Source organism: Diadema antillarum, unplaced genomic scaffold (genome assembly GCF_040938485.1).
Source record: "Diadema antillarum isolate AM-2024a unplaced genomic scaffold, OU_Dant_1.0 seq00001328_RagTag, whole genome shotgun sequence".
Classification (NCBI taxonomy): Eukaryota; Metazoa; Echinodermata; class Echinoidea; order Diadematoida; family Diadematidae; genus Diadema; species Diadema antillarum.
In genome coordinates this window covers 233,084-255,693 of record NW_027272098.1, presented here as the reverse complement: position 1 = coordinate 255,693, position 22,610 = coordinate 233,084, and the positions used below count along the sequence as shown (strand labels likewise).

The 22,610-nt window shown below is 40.2% G+C and overlaps 1 protein-coding gene across 1 annotated transcript in view; it reads left to right on the top strand.

Moving 5' to 3' along the window:
• Positions 1-22,610, top strand: part of LOC139708353 (dynein axonemal heavy chain 1-like) — a 72,257-nt gene that overhangs the window by 29,594 nt on the left and 20,053 nt on the right. The window contains 19 exon segments of the mRNA XM_071620311.1: positions 351-470; positions 4,107-4,265; positions 5,455-5,571; positions 8,008-8,148; positions 8,653-8,813; positions 9,434-9,591; positions 10,249-10,422; positions 11,031-11,177; positions 11,889-12,154; positions 13,037-13,233; positions 13,854-13,989; positions 15,042-15,250; positions 16,005-16,176; positions 17,315-17,506; positions 18,757-18,876; positions 19,454-19,630; positions 20,255-20,446; positions 20,978-21,145; positions 21,785-21,976. Coding sequence (XP_071476412.1) covers positions 351-470; positions 4,107-4,265; positions 5,455-5,571; positions 8,008-8,148; positions 8,653-8,813; positions 9,434-9,591; positions 10,249-10,422; positions 11,031-11,177; positions 11,889-12,154; positions 13,037-13,233; positions 13,854-13,989; positions 15,042-15,250; positions 16,005-16,176; positions 17,315-17,506; positions 18,757-18,876; positions 19,454-19,630; positions 20,255-20,446; positions 20,978-21,145; positions 21,785-21,976 — 3,198 coding nt within the window.

Sequence of the window (22,610 nt, the reverse complement as noted above, 5' to 3'; positions counted from 1 at the left end):
ATACCTAACAGTGACAAAGGGGAGATGCCAAATGTTATGCTTTTGTAGTAGTTTGGTACAGTTTGTTTGCCAGAAACACTGCAGGTTTCATGGAAAATACTGCTTTTCCCAAATTGTATCACTATGAATGTCTATTGCATGAAAAGTAGGAATACTGTTTTTTTTTCCACCAAAGTTATGTCTTTTTATTCCTCAGAATATGTCAATGCTGTTTAAAAGGTTGGCATTCCCTGACTAAAGAGTAGTTAGGAATCACTGCATGTATTGCCTTCATGTTGAAAGTATGTGGAGATGAAGAATTTACAGATATCGATATTTTCATAAGATTGTTGCACGCTTTTTGTTCACAGGAGTCGATCGAGTTTGTGCGGGAGAACTGCAAAGAGATTGTGGCCTCAATGGACAGCAACCTGACACTGAGCTTGCTCAGACTCCTAGACTGTTTCTTTACCCCTTTCATCCCCAGAGAGGTGAGTGAATGGTTCACGGAAGTTCTCCCCCCCCCCCCCACCCCCTCCCCACCCCACCATCCGTGTGCAGCTGCTATGAAAAGTCAGCTTTTTCTCACATGCTTTTAAGGTTTCCATCAATCCCCCTGTGAATATCTTCCTTTGTTTTATTACCTCCATACCACAAAATACACAAATTCACTGTGAAACAAGAAATAGACATCTGACCAGCAAAGGCATGTTACAGTCTCACCATTTATGGACTACATTGTATATTGTTGCATGAGAGTATTTAATTGTTGTGATAAGACATTCTAGCAATTCATTCTGGTTCTAGGCACAAAACTTTTATATGACCAAAGTCTTAGACTGTCAGCTGTCTTAATCATACGCAGTATATACATTCAAGGAAAGGATTGGATTCTACTCTCGTATATATACAGCTTCAATAGCAAAGTACTCAGGTATTGTGAGTGTGAAACCATTCACTTTGGTAGGCTTCATATGCAGGGTAAAGTTTATTTTTAGGGTATTAAACACCAGTCTTGAGTTACAATTCTCATTACAATTATCACAAAACATCTTAAAGCAATCATGAATTATACATTGCTGCTGCATTTCACAAAAAAAGGAGTCTTTTGACACTACATGCAAATTTCTCTCTAAATGCGTGAAATGTGCAACTTACCCCCCCCCCCCTTCTCACCCCAATATGGTACGTCTTTCAGCTTGCATAAAGTCAGTTTCGTAAAACAAATCTTTGATTATTGCTTATAAACAGGCATGAAAAATTAAGTGTTGCTGCATGCATTTTTCTTGATAAGATTATGCATTGGTTTACAGAGATGTGAAATGTTACTGACAGGTTATGAAACAAACAAAAATGTATTCATGTAGTTCATGTTTACAAATATGATATGTGTGGTGTTTGAAAGCCTCCCATAATTGAACTAGATTTTTTTTTTTTCCAAGTATTTTCAAAGTCTAGGGTTGTATTTTTTTTCTTTGATTTGTATGAATGAAATTTATTGCTCTGCATGTATTTATGCGTGAAGCCCATTGTGGTTTTGTGAATACCTTACACAAATGTTTAGCATGGAAGCATGCTTTTGCTTTTGTTGTTTTTGCCTCACTCTGATTTGATCATTGTCATTATATCAACCGTTATACAGGATGGCGATAGTGTAAGTCATAAAGCACATTGTGATTATGTATCGTTGTGTGGAAAACTGATATATTCTCAATAATACATTGTATAACAAAAAGTGCATGATGTATACAATATGTGTGTGAGTGAAATGTTAACTTTGACCCTTTATTTAACTCTGTGTTTAATAATGCAGCTTAGAATTTCGTTGAAATCAAAGTCAACCCCATTCAAATGTTCATTATGCTAATTTTACCTGTGAAGTGGGCCATTGACTCTACTCATTGAATATTCGGTGTTACCAGAAACTGCCTGTTTATACATTTCCAAATCTGTAGCAAATTATTCACCTATTGTGGGAATGGCTCTATTCTGTGGTAGGCTTCATGATCGAAACAAAAACATAACAAAATTAAACACTAACATTTCTTAGAACTATTGCTTCTTCCGGTTTCTATTTCAGAAAGATCTAAAACAATAATTCTATGCTATGTAATAATGTGCAAATGTTGTTGTAAAATAGCTTGTGTCAAATATCCACAATGCATTAATTCCTCACACAATGGTTGTAGTGCCCGCATGTTAACTCACTAATTAGATTTTGAATTTGCAAACTAACAGTAAATGTGAATCTATATTTTGTACTGCAAAGATTAAGGCTTCACATGTTTTCTGTTCCATTGCCACTTGCATTCCACAGCCACGAGTTTGTAATATACACTTTTCTTCAGAATAGTGATTTCCAGGATATCACCTCAATCACAGATATTACCGAATATTACAAATAAAGCACTGTGTACAGGATAGTCAACTGTAGTTAAAAACAGAAGAGGAAAAAGGTATGAATGTTGCACTGATAAGAGTCATGCAGCTTTTTGCTCAATGAATTCTCAAAGTTATGCATCACCGTTTTCTTATCTGTTTTAACAAAACCTTCTTTTTTTTTTTGCCATTCAACCGTGAAATTATATAATGTATGGGTGTGTATGCACAACTTCACCATTGGACATTTATATGAGACAATTATCTGTTTTGACAAACACATGTCATACTTGTCAGTAGATTGGGTTGTTGCTTGACCAAAAGCTTTTAGCAAAGGCTCCCAGAATATATTTTCCTGATAGGAAGTTGTCTGTGGTATTGATGTTGTTCTCAATAAGCTCAAAGTTGTTGCACTCTCAAATTGAAGTAGTCTTAGATTCAGTCTCACGTGAAGTCATTTCCAGAAGGCAATAAAAGTGGCATCAGAATAGAAATCACCTTGCACATCACTCCTTCGACAAATTAAAGCTTGTAGAAATATCACATACTTTATGAGTCCACTCATGTTTTACAGGTTCTGGCGTTCCAAGAGTCCAAACGAAAATTCAACTGTTTAAGATGTAATAACTGATCTTTAAATCATTTTTGCAGACATTTAACTGCTGGTGTAGATAAATGACAGCTCAGCTGTATGTGTTAGACTTGGGGACGTATTGTTTATGTGCATAACTCTGCAAACCCTTGTGGTAGTCTGAAAGTCAGACTTTGCAGATGCTGAAAGAGCACTTGCCTGTTAATCGAACACTTGATAGCACTTTCCTTTCCTTATCTTGACACCAGATTTGCTCAGTACAGCCTCAGATGATAACTCGCCTGATGTTTAGAAATGAGTTATTCATTATTTTTTCTCTCTCCCTGTCTTAAAGGGACACAGTCCTCTCGAAATTTAAAAAAATATGTTGTTGTTGGTACCTCCAATGAACTACTTTCATCAAAAACCAACTTTCAAATCACCAAATAAGCTCGTACATTTCGGTTAAAAAAGTGTGACTCTGCAAATGAGCAAGTCTTGGCGGAGAGTCATACGTCATCGATGCACAACTCTTTCCAGCGGTGTTCTGCTCGTCATCCCTAGTTATTTATAAATACATGTTTACTATTTATCTTTATATTAATTGTATATATAAATAAGCTTGAAATATTTTGTTTGAAATAATAAAACCACATATTGTCACATTTTCTGAAAAAATCAGATATGATCATTTTGAACACTTAAATTGGTTTTCTGAGGCACGGCTGTCAACTTGAGAGTAGGGCATCAATGATGTTGCACCTTTTGGCAGGCTCTTACACGATCGCTTGCAGGAATTATTTTTTAAAAATCGCGTACGGAGACAATTTTTGATGTCCACGCGTATAAATTGGTGAAAGGTTATATTTTTTACTCTTCTTAATTATCAGTACAGTGAAAATCTCAGGACTGCTTCCCTTTAAATAAAGATGGCTAACTGTTGTGACCTCAGAATTAAAGTTAGATAAGAAAAAAATACTAGAGGGTTGTATGAATATATTTATAAGTTTTTATTCCTCGTTCAGGGAGTTCACCACATATTACATATAATGACTTCTACTATTATTTAAGTGACATTCTGTTGAATTTGGAGGATTTGCACAAAGGGAAGAGCTACCCACAATGCAGTTATCTCCATGGTAACTAACCCCGAGCATGACCTCCTGACCCCTCTCAGGGTGACAGCCCCATGCCGGAGGAGAAGCTGATGCGTATTGAAGAGCTCATCGAGCCCTGGTTCATCTTCTCCCTCGTCTGGACGGTGGGCGGCGGCATCGACATGGACGGGAGGCGGAAGTTCAGCGAGTTCTTGCGGGAGAAGATCAAGAAACAGGAGGTCAGTTTTCATGGAAACCTTCTATTTCAGAGCAGAGGTGTGAAATGATAAGCAGGTTTTATCATTTGTGAAGCTTGAAACCAAGCATGTGAAGCAATATGGTCATGTTATTTTGTCATTGTAGCCTTTTATTGTTTTGATAACAAATGAGACAAGATGTGGTATAGGTTTGCCACATATGAGAAGTAATGACAGTATGTATACATTGGTTGAATAATGTTGATAATGATATAGCAATTAAATAGTAATTAATATTCAAATTCATGAAATTCTTCCGTCAAATTTTTATTGCAACTGATTAACAGATTGCCCTACATTGACGTATATAGAAGCACTGAATTCATCTGTGTTTTTGTATGTATTTTGTATGCCCATGACTTCTTTTGTCATGGGTACTACTGAAAAACACTGTTCAATTCAATGCTTATTTACATTGATGTAGGGCAATTTGTTAATCAGTTGCAGTTATAGTAATAGTAATGATGATGGTGATGGTGATGGTGATGGTGATGATGATGATGGTGATGATCACATAGGTGATGACATCAGGTATCCATTCATACAATTTTGCCAACTTGGACATAGTGGATAAAACAAATCTGTTGACAATTGTGCAAGGGGGACTTAAAACCTGTGACCTCTGGACACAACCACTGTAACACAGTGCTCCCACAGTGCTCCTGCAGTGACTGGAGCCAATCATTGAAAGCCAATCCAGTCCAGTCCAGTCCAATCCAATCCAATCCAATCCAATCCCATCTAATCCAGTCCAATCCAATCCCAGTCCCAATCCAGTCCAATCCAATCCAGTCCAGTCCAGTCCAGTCCAATCCAAACCAATCCAATCCAATCCAGTCCAATCTAATCCAGTCCAATCCAGTCCAGTCCCAGTCCAATCCAATGTAATCCAATGCAATGCAATCCAATCCAATCTAGTCCAGTCCAGTCCAATCCAATCCAGTCCAATCCAGTCCAATCCAATCCAATCCCAATGCAATCCAATGCAATCCAATGCAATTCAATGCAATCAATTCCAAACTAAACCAATCCCATCCCATCCCATCCCATCCCGTTCATGCCATCTCAATCCCAATCCCGCCCCATCCCGACCCCAATTTCAATCCCATCCCCATCCCAATCCCAATTCAAATCCTAATTCAAATCCAATTCCTTCTCCCTTCCACCTCAGATCCAGCTTCCTATGCCGGACAGCGGTCTGGTTTATGACTACAAGCTGGATGATGGTGGCATCAGCAAGAGACCATCGCGAGATGACGATGAGGATGAGGAAGGTGGTAAGAAAGAGGTAAGTTCACACTCGGACGGGCAGCGCAAATTTGAGATTAGTTTGGAAAACAAGTAGAAACAGTCCCAGATTTGTTGGATTCCAAACATCATGTGTGCTAATGTCACTTACTAGTCATAGATTCAGTGTAAAACTATTCTCCTGACATATGTGTCTGTCAATTCTTAGAACTGCTAAGTAACACTTCAAGTCCTTTTTCCTTCATTAATACCATTAACATACCGTCATTCTCATTTCACATTTTGAATCGAAGTGAGGCATACACATGTATCTTGTGTTTTAAAACTCCTTGTCAATGTTTACAGTCCTGCCCGTCAAAGTATGCCATTATTTATTAGCAGTAAATTCATTACAAAGTTTGCAGTGTGGCTTATCATATCTGAATATAAAGCTCTCAATACCTAATAACTGACCTAATGTGATTGCTCATTGTCTGTTGTGCAGCTGCATCCGATATGCTGTGCACAAAACATTTCAATTCAAAAGATTTTACCCTACTTTGATACTTCCTGTAAGGGAAAACTTTCACCATAATCTCATGATGTTAAGGAGGTGCTATGACCCCTACAACCCTACGGCAGGACCCTGTTGGGTAGAAAAATGAAACAATCTTTAATTGGAGCATTTTTCATCAGATCCAAACTGCAGAGCCATGTTTTGTTTTGTTTTTTTTTGTGCTAGGACTTCAGTTGGACCGATTCTCCCCCCCCCAAAAAAAAAAAAAACCAAAACAAAAGCAAAACTAGTAACAGATTCTAAAGCAAAGAGGGAAAAATGATGTGTCAGTGTGTCACTATAGCTGTATGAATTTTTAAGATGTATTGAAAAGAGTATATTAGAAAACAGTTAATTCACTTGGTAGATACTTCGTGTAATTTGTGGACCTACATTTTATAACATGCGTCTCATTTGTGTGCAACCTTGAACAAACTTATAAATTCCTTTATGAATATGATAATCGGGGGGGGGGGGGGGCATTTCATGAAGCGTTTTGGTCAAATATTTTTCTGAAAAACTAACAAGCTACTGAAATCCTTGCATCTGATCGGTTGAGAGCAAATTTGTCCGACAACTTTGTCGGACAAAATGCTTCATGACATGAATTTCCCTCAATTAACCAATCTCTGTTCATTTCACCTGCCTACAATCTTTTGCCTCTCATTCATTGTAAAGGGTCTCTCATTCTATATGTTTGACGAGAGTGAGTCCACTACGGAGCCGGTAACTAACTCATCTTGCTTTCTCCTGCTATCACGTCTCATGCTCTCTACTTGTTTTTCTCCTTGTCATGGATTGCACATCTCTTTCTATCTGTTTCTCACTCACACACATCTCGCAGGCAGCACCCGCGGCATCAGAGCACTGTTTAGAATTTGGAGAGGTTTGTGGGCAAACGTTCAAAACTGGGCCAATTATTCACTTTTTTGGGGGGTATATTGTTTACCTATTTCAGTTTAATGATGTATTGTATTCTTTACCTGATCAAGTTCCAAAACCAAAGATGAAAATTAGCTTTGTTACATTACTTGGCATGCTGTAAGTTTATGATTCCCATTAATTGTGCGCTTTTTGTTAGATGTGTTGATCTCAATCAAGGTGTTACAGTTTGCACTGCATGATTTTAGACATGAATAAGTATCATTGACCAATAAATCAAAAGGATGTCCCAAGTCAAATTCTATCTAGGCAAGTCCCTGTGTACGATTTACCATCAAGTATCATTCATTTGCATGGTATTGAATGTTCAAATCACAGACTCATTTGCTGAACATTTCCTTAGCTTCCTCTTACTCTTTCACTGTCCTCTGCTGTAAATCAACTGAGTCCCTCCATGGAAATAAAATCTGTTAACTTTTGATGTTGTATTCCAGAGTGGTCTATTCAACATAGCATTTTTTTTAAGTTTGTCTTTAAATGATGATTTGCAATGCTCTTTCCCTTAAATTTCAATTGCATTTGACATATCCCTTATTGACACTTTTATGATTATTTTGCATGATGCCTTATCCCATATTATATTGATTTGTGTTTACTTTTGAGTTTGTTTATATTTTGACATCTGTACAAGTGTAAGCATTAGATGTGTTTCTTGTGCTCCTCTTGAAACGTATTGTTATAAGGATTGCAAATATGGCATTGATGATTCCAGCTTTTCAATGTAAGCAAGGAGTTTGAAAACTTTATGCAATATTCTGACACTGGGTGCTGAAATAGTGACTGGAAATATTGCAGTTTAGAATGATTATATCTCTCCTCATGCAATGGTATCCCTGATTTTGACTGAAGTTTGTGGCATGGCCTACATACATTGCAGATGACTGAGGGACATTGACTCACATAAGCCTTTTCACAGTTGCATGTGATAGGTGAAGCAAATAATTGATTCTTTACTCATATAAACATGGCTCCTTGCCCTGCCACCCTGGCAATTCACAGATCTGTTGGAGAGGGTGGATGGAAGGCGTGGCTGACGTGGAGATCACACCTGAGATGCGCTACTCCGACATCATCGTCCCGACCAGCGACACTATCAGGGGGGCGTACCTCCTGCACATGTTGCTGACCAATAAAAAACAGGTATGGGTGGCTTGCTAAGGAAGCTAAAAAAAAAACTTGGAACATGAGGACTTTTTTTTTTTAAATGTGAGAAGATTGTATCGTAGGGAATGGGCTTGTGTTATAGGCACATTTTGTCCAGTGTTCCATGAGTCTGTAGTATTAAAGATGTCACAAACTTGATCAGACAATAAGGCATTGGACTTCCTTGAGCAATCAAGGTAGTTATATCAAGATGGAATGCCTGACTCTCTTGAATATGTAAGCAGAAAGAGGTCAGTGCAATATCAAAGAAATGTCATTCAGTGATACATGTATTACCCTTCTATCTGCCTCTGTATCTTATCTTTACACTTAAATCAGTTTAAGGCAAAACAATCCATGTCAAGCCATACATCAGTATGACTAGACAGCAAATTATGCTTAGGATAAAAGTCTTTTTCACATGACGTCACAATGAAATTCTTTTGTCATCACCATGTCCTTCTTGTCCCCCAAAATGGATACTGCCTGCACTCCGTCCAGGTCCTTTGTGTTGGTGACACCGGCACAGGCAAGACGATGACCATCTCAGACAAGCTGCTGAAGTACATGCCGCCCAAGTACGTCAGCAACTTCATCAGCTTCTCGGCCCGCACCAGTGCCAACCAGACCCAGGACCTCATCGACAGCAAGCTGGACAAGAGGTGAGATGTGCAATGAACTTTACCGGAATCTAGCGGACAATGAGTGACCTTTGAATTCCTTTTTAGAATTGTTTGCTCTGTCATATTTCATAAGAGGTTTCTCATTTATCTCACAAAAAAGTTGGAAACCTGAAACCCCATCTCAACAAAAACTGTACTGTCCCTTAAACTGTAATCTTCTAGAATGTGTTAACAATTCAAAAAATCAGTGAAGAAAGTGAGTGATTAAAGGCTTTTGATTAATCTGCGACTGCTTCAATAGTACATGACCAAAATAGAGCTAGATTTTATGTTAACAGGTAAATGGAGAGTGACACTGCTGTCATACTTCGGAGACTGATGACATGGTGCTGTGTGACACAACTGTAAAGCAAGATATTTTTTCGGCATAAAATTTTCGTGAATTAAATGCTTAGCCTTTTTCATGGCATGAAATTTTTGCGAATTGCCTCTGTCATTCATTGCAAATAGTGCAGACAAGAACTTTGCGTGCATTTTAATTTTGGCGAATCTTGCCCCTCGCGAAATTCGTGTCATTAAAATTCACGCAAACCTTCCTTGTTTTACAGTACACTGTAACCGACTGATTCTCTCCTTGGTGTTTTGTGGGTGCATGATAGGCGGAAGGGAGTGTTTGGTCCCCCACTTGGCAAGCACTTTGTCCTCTTCATTGACGATCTCAACATGCCGGCACTGGAGGTGTATGGAGCCCAGCCCCCCATTGAGCTCATCCGACAGTGGATGGACCACAAGGGCTGGTACGATAGGAAACAGATCGGTAAGCACAACTTGTTAGTCGACTATTTGGTTGTGATCAGTGTAAACCTGACGCGATCTGAGCAGCTCTTGGAAGTTTTGATAAAGGAAGGATTTCACCCCAAGGATAGGATCTCAAAATGGTAACTAGTAGTGGTGGTTAATGTGGTTGTTATTCAATATTTCTGTCATTCCAAATACCACTTAGTGCTACTTATACATTTCTTAGAAAACAATGAACTGAAGACTTTTTATCTCTTTTTTTATTTCTAAACAAAAGGTTATCTCCAGTCGTAGTTACCACGGTGACCATCCTGTTTGTGTTACGATAAAAACAAGTGATAAAATGACAACAAAAGTGGGTAACAAACAAATGGGTTTGGACTTTCCTGGTCACTGTCCAGTCATGTTTTAATCTGCATTTGATCCATACATTTTGATCTACACATTATCAGTATATTTTGATTTGCATATGATCCATATGATTTGATCTACACATAATCTACATATTTTGAAATATCAAAGTGGTATACACGTGGACAATGCTATAAGAGAATTCATTCCATGCTAAAGGCATTTCTGTCTGTTATAGGGAAAAGGAAAAAAAAAACATACTGTCTCTTTGATATTGCACAATACCAATGTTTCCTCTGGACCCTCTCTGACCAATCTACTGCAGGTGCCTTCCGTGAGCTGGTGGACATTGGGTTCGTGTGCGCCATGGGCCCTCCCGGCGGTGGACGCAACCCTGTCACGGCCCGCCTCATGCGCCACTTTAACTACGTCTCCTTCTTGGAGATGCAGCGGAGGAGCAAGTTCCGCATCTTCTCCACCATCTTGGAGAGCTGGATGAGTATGTGTCACACAGACCTTGACTCACATTTACCCCAAACATAGGTGTTTCAATAGTGAATGCAGAAATATCAGTAGAAGGCACTTTGGTGAAGTTTAAGGAAGAGGAGACAAACCATTCAAAAGTGATTAATTTTTGTAGTGTAGGTTACCAGGTATATCTATGACCTTGTCATGGCTGGATAGGATGATGTCATCAATTCTTGATGTCACAGTACTGAGTAGGGCAACAATATAAAGAGAATTCAACATATTTTGATTTTATTTAGCATAATGAAAGAGCATTTAACTAACCTCTTTCAAATGGCAGTGGAAGTAATTTAATCTTGTTTTAAATTGTATGTCAGTAACAAGTAATAGGAGTGTGAAATTTTCATTGAAAACGTTTTGAATTCTGGGTACCTGGTATTGTTGTACATGATCTCCTTAAACCTTTCAGTCATGTAAGAGAACATACACAGTCAGTATTAGATTTTGTGAGTAAGCCAATCTAAATGCATTGATGACACTTCCTATTCTTTGTCGTATATTAATCATATTGAGTTGAATTTCCTATGTCCTTGCCACACAAGTAATAGCTAGTGTTCTTTGGTGTATGTCTTTCCCCAGCTAAAAATCCTTCCATCTCCGAACACTGCCCCAAGCTGGTGAATGCATCCATCGATGTCTATGAGAACATCATCACCCAGCTCCTCCCTACCCCAGCCAAGAGTCACTACACATTCAACCTTAGAGATCTCTCCAAGGTCTTCCAAGGTGAGCCCATCTTCCATCACCATAGCAACAAAATATTTCAAATCATAACATAAAGTTTATGTCAGAAGTCATTTAATCACTTTATATTGATGAATACTCCATATGTCTTTTATTGTTTGTGAGGAAATATTTGGTAATGGGCAGGTTCACCGGTGAGTCAGTAACTAAGAAATGTTCTTTTTATACCGGCGTATGTACAGCTAACTGGATTTCAGAATACTAATATTCTGTGGCATCTTTCATGCCATCTCACATGTCTGATGGTAGTGCTAATTTGTTCGTCAGATCTTTCTCTGTGAGCAAATAGAGAAGTGTCACTGAACATATGATAAAAGACATGATTTTCTTGAGTTGATTCCTGTTAAGTATTTCACATGTTGAGAGAAGCATGCTGCTGATGCTAGACCATTTAACATTTTCTGTTCTGTTGTAATTGCACCACATTGGCTCTTTGGACTTGAAAAGCACCCAACAGTTTGGGGCTAGAATAAACAAAAGCAAAAACAAAAACATACAATTTTGTTTTGACATAATGTACACCAAAGACAAAAATGCCCCCTCCCCCCCCCAAAAAAAACCCAAAAACAACAACACCCAACAACAACAACAACAACTAATGTCTGCAATTTAGGGAGCATCCTTGAAAAGAGTTAAAGGCCCTCCCGTTACCATGGCAATCGTGCATCTTCTCCCCTCCCTGCCTTGCTGTAGGCATCCTGATGGCAGACTGCTCCAAGGTGGAGGACCTCAATCAGCTGCTGAGGCTGTGGCACCACGAGAACTGCCGCGTCTTCCAGGACCGCCTGGTCAACGCCCAGGACCGGGACTGGTTCGACAGCTACCTGGCCGAGAAGGTGGTCAAGGACTTCAAGTGTCAGATGGAGGAGGTCAATCCCAGGTCGCCCATCCTCTACGGTGACTTCATGATCGCCAACGTGGACAACAAGGTGTACGCCGAGATTGTCAACCAGAGCAAGGTGGGGTTGTCTAATTCAGTTTCATTGCAAATGGGAACGTTAGTGTAACATCTTCTTCACAAACAGCAGACAATACCCAGTAAATGCAATTTTATACCACTGCATCAAGTGTGAATTTGGTACCTAGGGTACTTTTTGAGAGTATGTTTTCACAACATTAGAACTGATATCATAAAAGGAAACTATTTGTTACATCTTCAATAGTGCCTCATCTAATCATATCCTGATTAGTGTCTAATGACACACAGAGTAAGGTGTTCAGGCCAGATCGATGTGAAAGAGTTTCCATCTTTAGGCAAGCATTACCTCTGACTTGGAAAGAAAAAAAAATCAAATAAAAAAAAATAGTCATATATGCTTCATTACCATCGCAGAGGGTAATTTTATGTAACAATATGGACAGGACGTTCTAATGCTAAACACTTTTCACAGATGAATTTTTACATAAATACAGAGGTATATGGCAAAGGAGATTGACTATATGCATGCATCAAAGTGGAAATTTTTGCGGTGTGGAAATTTTTGGACATTTTGTACAACCAGAAACTAGTCTGAAACTAGTCTGAAAATAAAGCATGTGAATATTTTGGCTTGCCATATGTTCCATTGATTAATGTCTTGATTCTGCAGAATTAAAAACACACAAAACTCTTCTTTCCTTGCTGAGCGCGAAAAATTACTCATGCGAAAATATCCACTTTTACAGTCTTTAATTGATAGCACAATCCTTTTCAGTAACAGGTGTGTTGTAGTTATGGATATATCTATTGTGAACCTCCTAATAGCTGGGGGAGGGGGGGGGGGGAGGAGGAGAGATAGCAAGAAAGTGAGTCAATGTTGACTGTGTAGTTATCTTGGTGATCTTGATGGAATGGTTGACAGATGGTGGAAGTGATGGAGGAATACTTGGAGGACTACAACCAGGTCAACACAGCCAGGATGAAACTGGTTCTCTTTGAGGACGCCACTAAGCACGTCTGCCGCATCTCCCGCATCATCCGCCAGCCGCTGGGCAACGCCCTGCTCCTGGGGGTCGGGGGCAGCGGTCGGCAGAGTTTGACCAGGCTGGCTGCTCACATGTAAGTTGGAATGTCATTGTTAACAAGTTTACTGATTTGCCTCTGACTCCCTTATACACAGGGATGTGAGATTACAGAGTTAAAACTGATTTCAGACTATTTTACTCTGATCAAAACCAACTCACTTTTCAGACTTTCTACAGCTTAAATCCATTGAAATGTTTACAGTTCAGCTCTAATTCAGACATTTTTCTGCAATTACTCTCACACACCTATACATTGTAGCAAAGATTATTCCATATGCATTATGAGGAATCTAGTATGTCTACATTTTCAGTGACACAATATGAATTACTCACACTCACATAGTTGGAAGCCTTTGTGCGTAATTCGTAATGCTAATATTTGCGGACCAGTTAAACCATCACAAACTGTAAGAAAAAGATTACGAACATGCTGCTTTCATACACTTTTACAAGATATCAAAATAAGATGCCATTTTGACTGTCACAAATTTTGTACACTTGAAATTGATCGATGATGGTATACGAAAACTAAACAGAGCTTGTGTGATATGTTGCTATGTTGATGTCTTGACTGTGTGTTGATATGTCGATATGTTGTGAAAATATAAATGTGAGACAAATTAATATCTCTTCACCTTTGACCTTGACTTCCAGGGCCGAGTATGACCTGTTCCAGATTGAGTTGTCCAAGAACTATGGAGTCAATGAGTGGAGGGAGGACCTGAAGACGATCCTCCTCAAGGCAGGCATGGAGAACAAGGCCATCGTCTTCCTCTTCAGTGACACACAGGTCAGTATGTCCACTAAGTCTCAAATGATCCCAACCCTGACAGTCCCATACACAGTACACTGTATGTGTACATTTTTTATGGGATAACTTGTTTTCTTTTTATGTGTTTGTTTTTTGTTCGTTTGTATTCAACTTAGTCCTTAAGCAGTCCCATCTCTGACGGTCACATTTGTGTAGCACATTTTTGATGGAGTAACTTGTGTCTTTTTTTCACTTTTTTTTTTTTTTGCTTGCATATGCATTGGAATATCTTTGTGTGTATCTAGAGTGTATGTGTGTGTCTGTGTGTTAGTATACAAATGATTCACAGGACAGAGTGGATCGTTGAGAATTAATTTGATGGGCAAGTGAAACTTTGGAAATGATTAAACGTAGACTGTTCCAAAGTTAAACAAGAGCATCCAATTCTCATTGATCCAGAAAATAGGCCTGTGAATCATTTGTGTTATAAAATGGGCCCGTAAATTCATGAAATACAACCATTTTCCCCATCATGCGTCCGGTACACCTACAACACTGTACAAGACTTCATGAGCCATACGTTCGGATTTTACCGGATGCATGGCCATGCGTTCGGATTTTACCGGACGCATGGCTCAGTGTGGATCAGTAAAAATCAATGCATGAGAATTGACCAATCAGATTGCAGAGATTCTAAAGCCCATTTTGTAATATCCCTAGTTGTGACCCGGTTGCTTGTAAATGATATCGTGTACACTAGAACATTGCAGAATTTACAATGAACTTCAGAATTTATGAACAGTTTCTGCATGTCCCAGCCCAGGATTGGTATCCTTTATGATTATAGCTAAGTCATCTAAAATTAGGTATGCATGTCCGTTTCAGTGCTGACCCATCTCACCCCGGTGTGATCATCACATAAAAGAGATAGAGATAAAAGTGTCCTCCAGCTATTAACATGGACCAATAGCGACTCTCAGCTTTTTTTGAGGATGCCTATGTGTTGTTGTAGTTACTTCGGATCCTTCATGCATCAGGACCTGGATTTGATGGAAAACTTTACTATTTTGCCCTCTCCTTATCTGCAACAGATCAAGAGTGAATCCTTCCTGGAGGACATCAACAACATCCTCAACTCAGGCGACGTGCCCAACATCTACGCCTTCGATGAACTGGACTCCATCTATAACACCATGAAGCCCATTGTGCAGGATGCCGGGATGCAGCCGACCAAGGCCAACCTATTCTCTGCGTACACCAAGAGGGTCAAGTCCAACATCCACACTGTTCTCTGCATGAGGTAAGTTCTGCAAGAGTGGAAATTTTTGCGGTGTGGCACTTTTCCTCGCATGTTGAATGACATGAAACTGTTGTCAGTGCAGTGGTGGCTTTTGTCCGCTCATGATACTGTCACCGGTAATGCAGCAGAGGCAAGAGTTGTGTGTGTAGTTTTGCATACTTGTACCACATGCCATCTGTGTGTGCTCCTGTTGCTATATTCCTCTATTAAGAAAGCCCATGGCAGTGTAGCTCCGTTAATGCCTGCTTTCTCGGGTTGATGTTCTCAATTTCCTCTGTACTCCTGTGTATGGAGGTGCAGCTTTAACTTTCTTCAAATACACATAGCAATACACATTGCACATTTCTACACATTGATGAAGTACTTTTGTTTCTGTTTTCCATATTTTGTCATCTGAGGGCCAGAGAAAAACGAAGGCTGTACAAAGGTCAAAGATTCAATGCCATTTATGATTCTCAAACTGATAGTAATATCTTTTCTGGAATATTTTCACTTATGTGAATCGCACATCACTTTTGAAGTGATATCTTTCAATAAACAAGTTGTTGAAGCCAAGAATTGCCATGTGAGATATTTTACTCTTCCCCTCAGGGCCAGCTACATTTTCAACAAAAGGAAAGTAGAATTTGAGTCATAGTTCCCCTGAAGTCAGAAGAAAGTCCTCTATCAATCTAGAAACAGGCAGTGTATATACAAGCAGGTGCCTCAATACCACCTTACATATAATATTGTATTTCCCTTATCCCCATGCCAGTCCCATTGGTGAGGTGTTCCGTGCTCGTCTGAGACAGTTCCCTTCCCTGGTCAACTGCTGCACCATCGACTGGTTCAGTGAGTGGCCCGATGAGGCCCTGCTCTCTGTAGCCAGAAACTTCCTCAACGACATCCCAGAGCTAGAGGAGGGGCCAGAGGTGGTCGAAGGACTGGTGAGTGAAGCTAGAAACCTTTACCCATCACATGACAGCAACCATTGTATCAAAGAGTAGATTAAAGGGATCGTACAGTTTTGGTTGAGACCTAATTTCAGGTTTCTAACATTTTTTTTGTGAGATAATGAGAAACCTCTTATGAAATATGAAAAGAGCATGTAATTCTATGAGGAATTCAACGTTTATTTGATGAAAATTGGTTTTGAAATGGCTAAGATATCCAAAAAAGAGCAATTCTAATAAAGTGTGGGACCCACACTTTATTGCGATCGCTTTGTTTTACTTTGTTTTTGGATGTTTCAGTCATTCCAAACCCAATTTTCATCAAATAAACTTTGAATTCCTCTTAAAATGGTATGCTCTGTACTATATCATAAGTGTTTTGTTGGTATCTCGCAAAAAGTGAAAAGCCCAATTCTCATCTCCACCAATACTGTACCATCCCTTTAAACATACTCCCCCCCCCCCTCCTGTATTGGCTCTTTCTCCTGTTTCTATCTCTAGAGGTGCCATATGCTATCAGAGTGTGGGTGATACAGGTTTGATGAGCGTATACCCTTTAGACGTGTGGCTTGTGGTTTGTCCTGCGCCACCCTGTTTCAAATTTTCTGTTAAAGTAACCCACTTTTTGCAAACTTCATTGAAAAATAATGATTGTGTGAGCCATCAGCCATGGATATAGAGCTTGCCAGGATTGTGTATGAATATCAGACCACACAGAAAATAAAGTATGTTGCAAGAGAATAGTCGGTGAATGATTCAGCCGTAGGTTCAGGCATACTTGTACAATCAACCCTGTCATAATGTTTTTTAAAAAATATTTAGACTAGAATAGTGTTGTTACCCTGGTACTTGTTTGATTGTGACATAACAAATAAGTGCAAGCCCTTTCATTTTCAAAGACACTTTATCTTTCAATTTAAAGCATTGTAGCCCAGTAAGATTGATTTTATGCTGGATAATGTCACTATTCCTAGCCAGTAAATCAAGGAGATTCTCGTGGCAGGAAGATTTTGACACACCTGCATTTGACAAGTTCAGTAACCTTTCTACCAATTAGAATGGATAATATCAAGTTTGCAGTGTACAAGTAGACACAATGACTGAACAACACCATCTCTCCTGCCTGTCACAGGTCAGCATGTGTGTGGAAGTGCACCAGTCCGTAGCGAGGAAGTCCACGCTGTTCCTGGCCGAGCTCTCCCGACATAACTACGTGACTCCCACCAGCTATCTGGAGCTCCTCGGCATCTTCAGCAAACTTCTCGGGCTGAAGAAGAACGAGCTGAAGATGGCCAGGAACCGCACCAAGACCGGTCTCGACAAGGTGAGGCATCTCCAAAATGAGATTATCTCTCCCCTTAAATGTGACATAGATGTCTTTCACTAATTGTGTCAGATGTCAGATTTGTATCATGATTTGTGTTACATGGCTGCTTTACTAAGGAAGCAGTGAAGGCTTGTATTCAAGCAAGCAACAGCTCTAAAGAATTGGGCAATTAGAATTGAAATGCCTTGTCCAAGGACTCAACGGTGGCAGACTCAAATATCAGCAACAATGGCTCCTCATACTTATTATTACCACATATTATGCTATGTTGTAATACTTTCTTTCTTGTTATGTGTGGTAATTATTTTGAGAAGGCAGTTTTTTGGTGTTTTTTTTTTGGGGGGGGGGTTGTCATTGATGAAACAATATCAGGATTACTTCTTGCTTGTAAAAGGAACACGCTTATTTTTCAGATAAATGAAAGCATCTAAGTGACTTTGAAGTTGAAATGACAAAACGAAATGTTATCCTTTGAATAAATTGTACATGTATACAATCATATATATCCAGATTAATATATGTGAATAAACATGAATGTGTGTTTAGTTCTGTTAAATGTGTTAAGGTATAGGTGTGGATGTGCATCTGATTGACTATCATTTGTACATTCGTCTTTGAATTAAGATACAGTTGAACCTCTCTTATCCGGCCTCCCTTTATCCGGATCTCTCTATTATACGGACGCAATCTCGCCGTGTTTTTTTTTTTTTTATAATTACGGGAGGAAAGGGGGATTCCCAACTCCTTGAGAACTCCTACACAAACACAATGAATTACATATACTTGATACATTTCTTAATAATTATTTAGGTAAATCATCCCAAGAATTTATAAAAGAAAATGATTTCATTCTTGCAAACACAAACCTCTATTTTGGGGTCTGTTACTGAGTGTAACAATGAAAAGGTTGCAGTATACACATTACTACATGTGGTACTACAATAGGCTACATCAGTACATGTGTATGTATATGTACATGTATAAAGCATTGAGTCTCCCGTATCCGGCCAAATCCCTTATCTGGATGAGCCCCGGTCCCGACTTGTCCGGATACGAGAGGTTCAACTGTATTGTGTTAAGCAGCAATAGGGATGCTTGGTAAGGTAAGGGACAGTTAAACTGGTAAAACTAGACATCATTTTTCTGATAGAGTGCATGTAAGGACAATGCCATATTGTGTGAAGACGTGCGTTATTTTGAGAGACGCCCTCCTATAACTTCTGTTGTCCCTCGTTGCCATGACGCAGCTCCTGACGACAGCAGACGATGTGGCCAAGATGCAGGAGGAACTGGAGACGATGCAGCCGATGTTGGAGGAGGCGTCCAAGGAGACGGTCGTCACCATGGAGCAGATCAAAATTGACACGGTCAGTGCATAGTTGGCATTCTCACCTATGCCTGTCTCCTCTCTCTCTCTCATGGAAACCAGTCTTTACATCTGATCTGACAATACCTTCTTTCTCCTGATTCCCCTTTGCAGTAGTGGTCCTGCTCTCAAATCTTTTTCTCAGTTTCCACAAAATGATTTAGAATATTGGTGTGCACTGCTCATGCACCAACAAGATCAAAACATGGAATCGCTGCAATTTATGGTTGTTTCCTTCAGTGCCTGTGCCACATGATCTTAGTGCCTATATATATGTCGTTGCAAGATTGAAACCGGTGCTGCACAACGCACAGCATCCGAGAATTTCATTGTGATTGGCGATGCTGTGATGGTATTGATCGCTTAATTCAAATGATTTGTACATCCACCATCATTCTGCCATTCATTGCTGTGAGACTATGGTGCTATTATCATCATTAGATGCAGTAGACTTAAAGAAAGTTATTTGACTGCCTCTCATATTTATGAGAGCCATTGTGGCATGAGTCTTCTGAAGGTGAAGATTTTACAACAGATTATAAGAAGCTGTTTCTTCCATACAACCTTAATTCCTACAGGCCAAAGCCAATGAGACCATGGAGGTTGTGCAGAAGGAAGAGCAGCAGGCCTTGGCCAAGGCTAAGGAGACCCAGGAGATAGCCAGCGATGCCCAGCGAGACCTAGACGAGGCCCTGCCTGCACTGGATGCTGCTCTGGCCTCCCTCAAATCACTCAACCGTAACGATGTTGTGGAGGTGGGCATTCAATGGATGAATGAGTGACATGAGATTTTTTTAATCTTTTTCAATGATATCCTGCTAGAAGAAGATTTGATGGATTGTGCTTAGTACTATGACACCTACAAAACTCAGAGTAAAATGCCATAGATGTAACATGCCTTTCAAGAAGCATAACTCTACATCTTACATTCTTTGGGGGGTGTTTCATCAACTTAGTCAGCGCTGACAATTACCATAGTAACAGCCAGTGACCAGAGCATCTCAGCCAATCAAAACCAAGGATTTTTCTGAAATTGTCAGCACTGACAACTTGTCAGTGCTGACTAACTTAACACCCCCCTGGATAATACTTAGAATGGGTATATCTTGACATATTTCTCTTTTTCTGTGAAAAAAAAGTTTTTAAATTCATCATAAAAGAATTGTTTTAAGATATTTCTGCTTTGGTTTCATATAACATGTACATACTATTGTTCCCCACTTTGATTTGTTTGCTGAGTAGAAGAAGGAAGCATTCTCTGACTTTTAAAAGAGGAAGAACAGATTCTTGCTCAGTACAACAGTGGCTTTGACCCCTTCATTCAACCTGAGCTTCATTAATCACACATCTCACCTCCCCCTGTTTGCCTTATCTACCAGGTTCGTGCCCTCCAGCGACCCCCTGCCGGTGTGAGGATGGTGATTGATGCAGTCTGCATCATGAAGGGCATCAAGCCAAAGAAGGTGGCAGGGGAGAAGCCAGGCACCAAAGTGGACGACTACTGGGATGCCGGCAAGGGTCTCCTGCAGGACCCCGGCAAGTTCCTGGAAAGTCTCTTCCAGTATGACAAGGTGAGGAAGAATTGGCAAAACTAGCATTTCACCTCCCAACCTCCCCCCCCCCCCCCCACCCCCATCAGGAGCTCTCATTAGCTGCAGTCACACTACACGAAACTACTTATAGTTTGCTTCCCGATAACTGCCTGAAGTTTAGCATGTGGTTGCACTACCAACAAACTATATGCGTAGTTTCATTGATGCAAAATTACTTGTAGCCTCGGTCTTCAGGAAATGATGGAAATTCATGATATTCTCAACCTCTAATGTACCTTCATTTCATGCCAACAAAAAAGAAAATGATGCCAGTGCAAAGTCAAGGCAGCCATGGTAAAATGACCCCTAGCTAGAATTTAGCAAACATGATACTTGAGTGTATTTTGTTTAAATTTGTTTAGTTAGGTTTGATGCATCCATCTCTGAGTGCAATACAAGCCTTGCCGACTCTAGGTTTCTTGGACATGTATAGACATGAACCCCTTCTCATCTTCTCCTCCTGCTCATCTCCTCCTCCTCCTTCTCCTCTTCCTCTTCCTCTGTCATCAGGACAACATCCCCGATTCTGTCATCACCAAGATCCAGCCGTACATCGACAACGAGGAGTTCACCCCGGCCGCCATCGCCAGGGTCTCCAAGGCCTGTACTTCCATCTGCCAGTGGGCGCGGGCCATGCACAAGTACCACTTCGTGGCCAAGAACGTGGCACCAAAGAGGGTGGGCTCTCCCTTCTTTTGTTCTCTGATTGAGTTGTGATTGGTAGTGGTGGTGGTGTTATTATAGATGGGTGATTGGTATTTCTGGTGTTCATATAGAAGATTGATTGGTATTAATGTAACCACAAAGAGTAATTTGTATTGCTGCTGTTGTCATAGAGGGATTTATTTTTTTCCAAATCTTCCCCCCAAAAAATAAAATGTGCTATTTTTTCATTGTGCAGTCAAAAAGCATGTTATTTAATATAGCTGAGCTTTTGCAAGGAAATGCAGTGAGCTGCACTATACAGGAAGCAACCACCCTTGATGATAGCATGCTTTTAGACCAATTTTGCCTTACAAACTTGTGTGCAAATGCGCGATATGGCAGATCAGCCATGTTTCAAATTTCCCAAGTGCAAATGTGTGTATGACATCGCATTCCTTCAGCTGCATTGGAGCTTCTAGTCAGACACCATTTTGACTGAGAACTGTTGTAGATTCGAGGGGATGCGCAGCCTGTCAAGCTCGTGACTATGCCGACTGCCAAAATTTGCACAAGACGCGCACAACTAATGTTCAGGTTGCCACTGCGCAAGCTCCCCATTGTGTCACAGAGAGTACACCTAGCACCAGAATTCTGTCTGCTCTCCCCATGTAGGAATCCCTGAGGATTGCCAGAGAAGACCTGGAAAAGACGCAGCGCATCCTTGATGCGGCCAAGGCCAACCTTCGGGAGGTGGAGGAAGGTATCGCCACCCTCAAGGCCAAGTACGAGGACTGCATCGCCAAGAAGGAGGAGCTGGAGAACAAGTGTGACCTCTGCAAGGCCCGCCTTGTTCGAGCAGACAAGGTAGGCTCTCCAAGGCCTTGACTCATTTCTTCCTTTCCTTATCATTCTTTCCTTATCATTCCCTTCATCTTCCTTGGAACTACTTCCATCCCATTTAAGCACTCCAAAGGGTAGTTCTGGATTCAGTAGCAGCAGTTTAGCAATGATATCGTTAATTTACTTGATAAAAGGAGGAGATGTATTTGGCTCCATAATGGTAGTTCCATTATAAGTAGTCAAAATATTGTTTTAAAATCTCAGAATTAACAGTGAACATACCATTTCCTGTAGTTTATGCTGTTCTTTTTTTTTCTGATTCAGAGTTACTTTACATTTTTATGCCTCCGCCACGAAGTGGTGCCGGAGGCATTATGTTTTCGGGTTGTCCGTCCGTCCGTCCGTCCTTCCGTCCGTCCTTCCGTCCATCCGTCCGTCCGTCCTTCCGTCCGTCCGTAATGAATTTTGTGGACAGGGTAACTATCAAAACCTTTTGAGGTATCCTAATGAAACTTGGCATGTGTGTGTATTAGGGGGTGAAGTTGTGCCTATCAACTTTTGGGTGCACATGCTCAAGGTCAAAGGTCAAACGGTCAAGGTCAAATACATAAAATCTTACTATTTCCACCATATCAACGCAATGCCTGAAGATATTTTC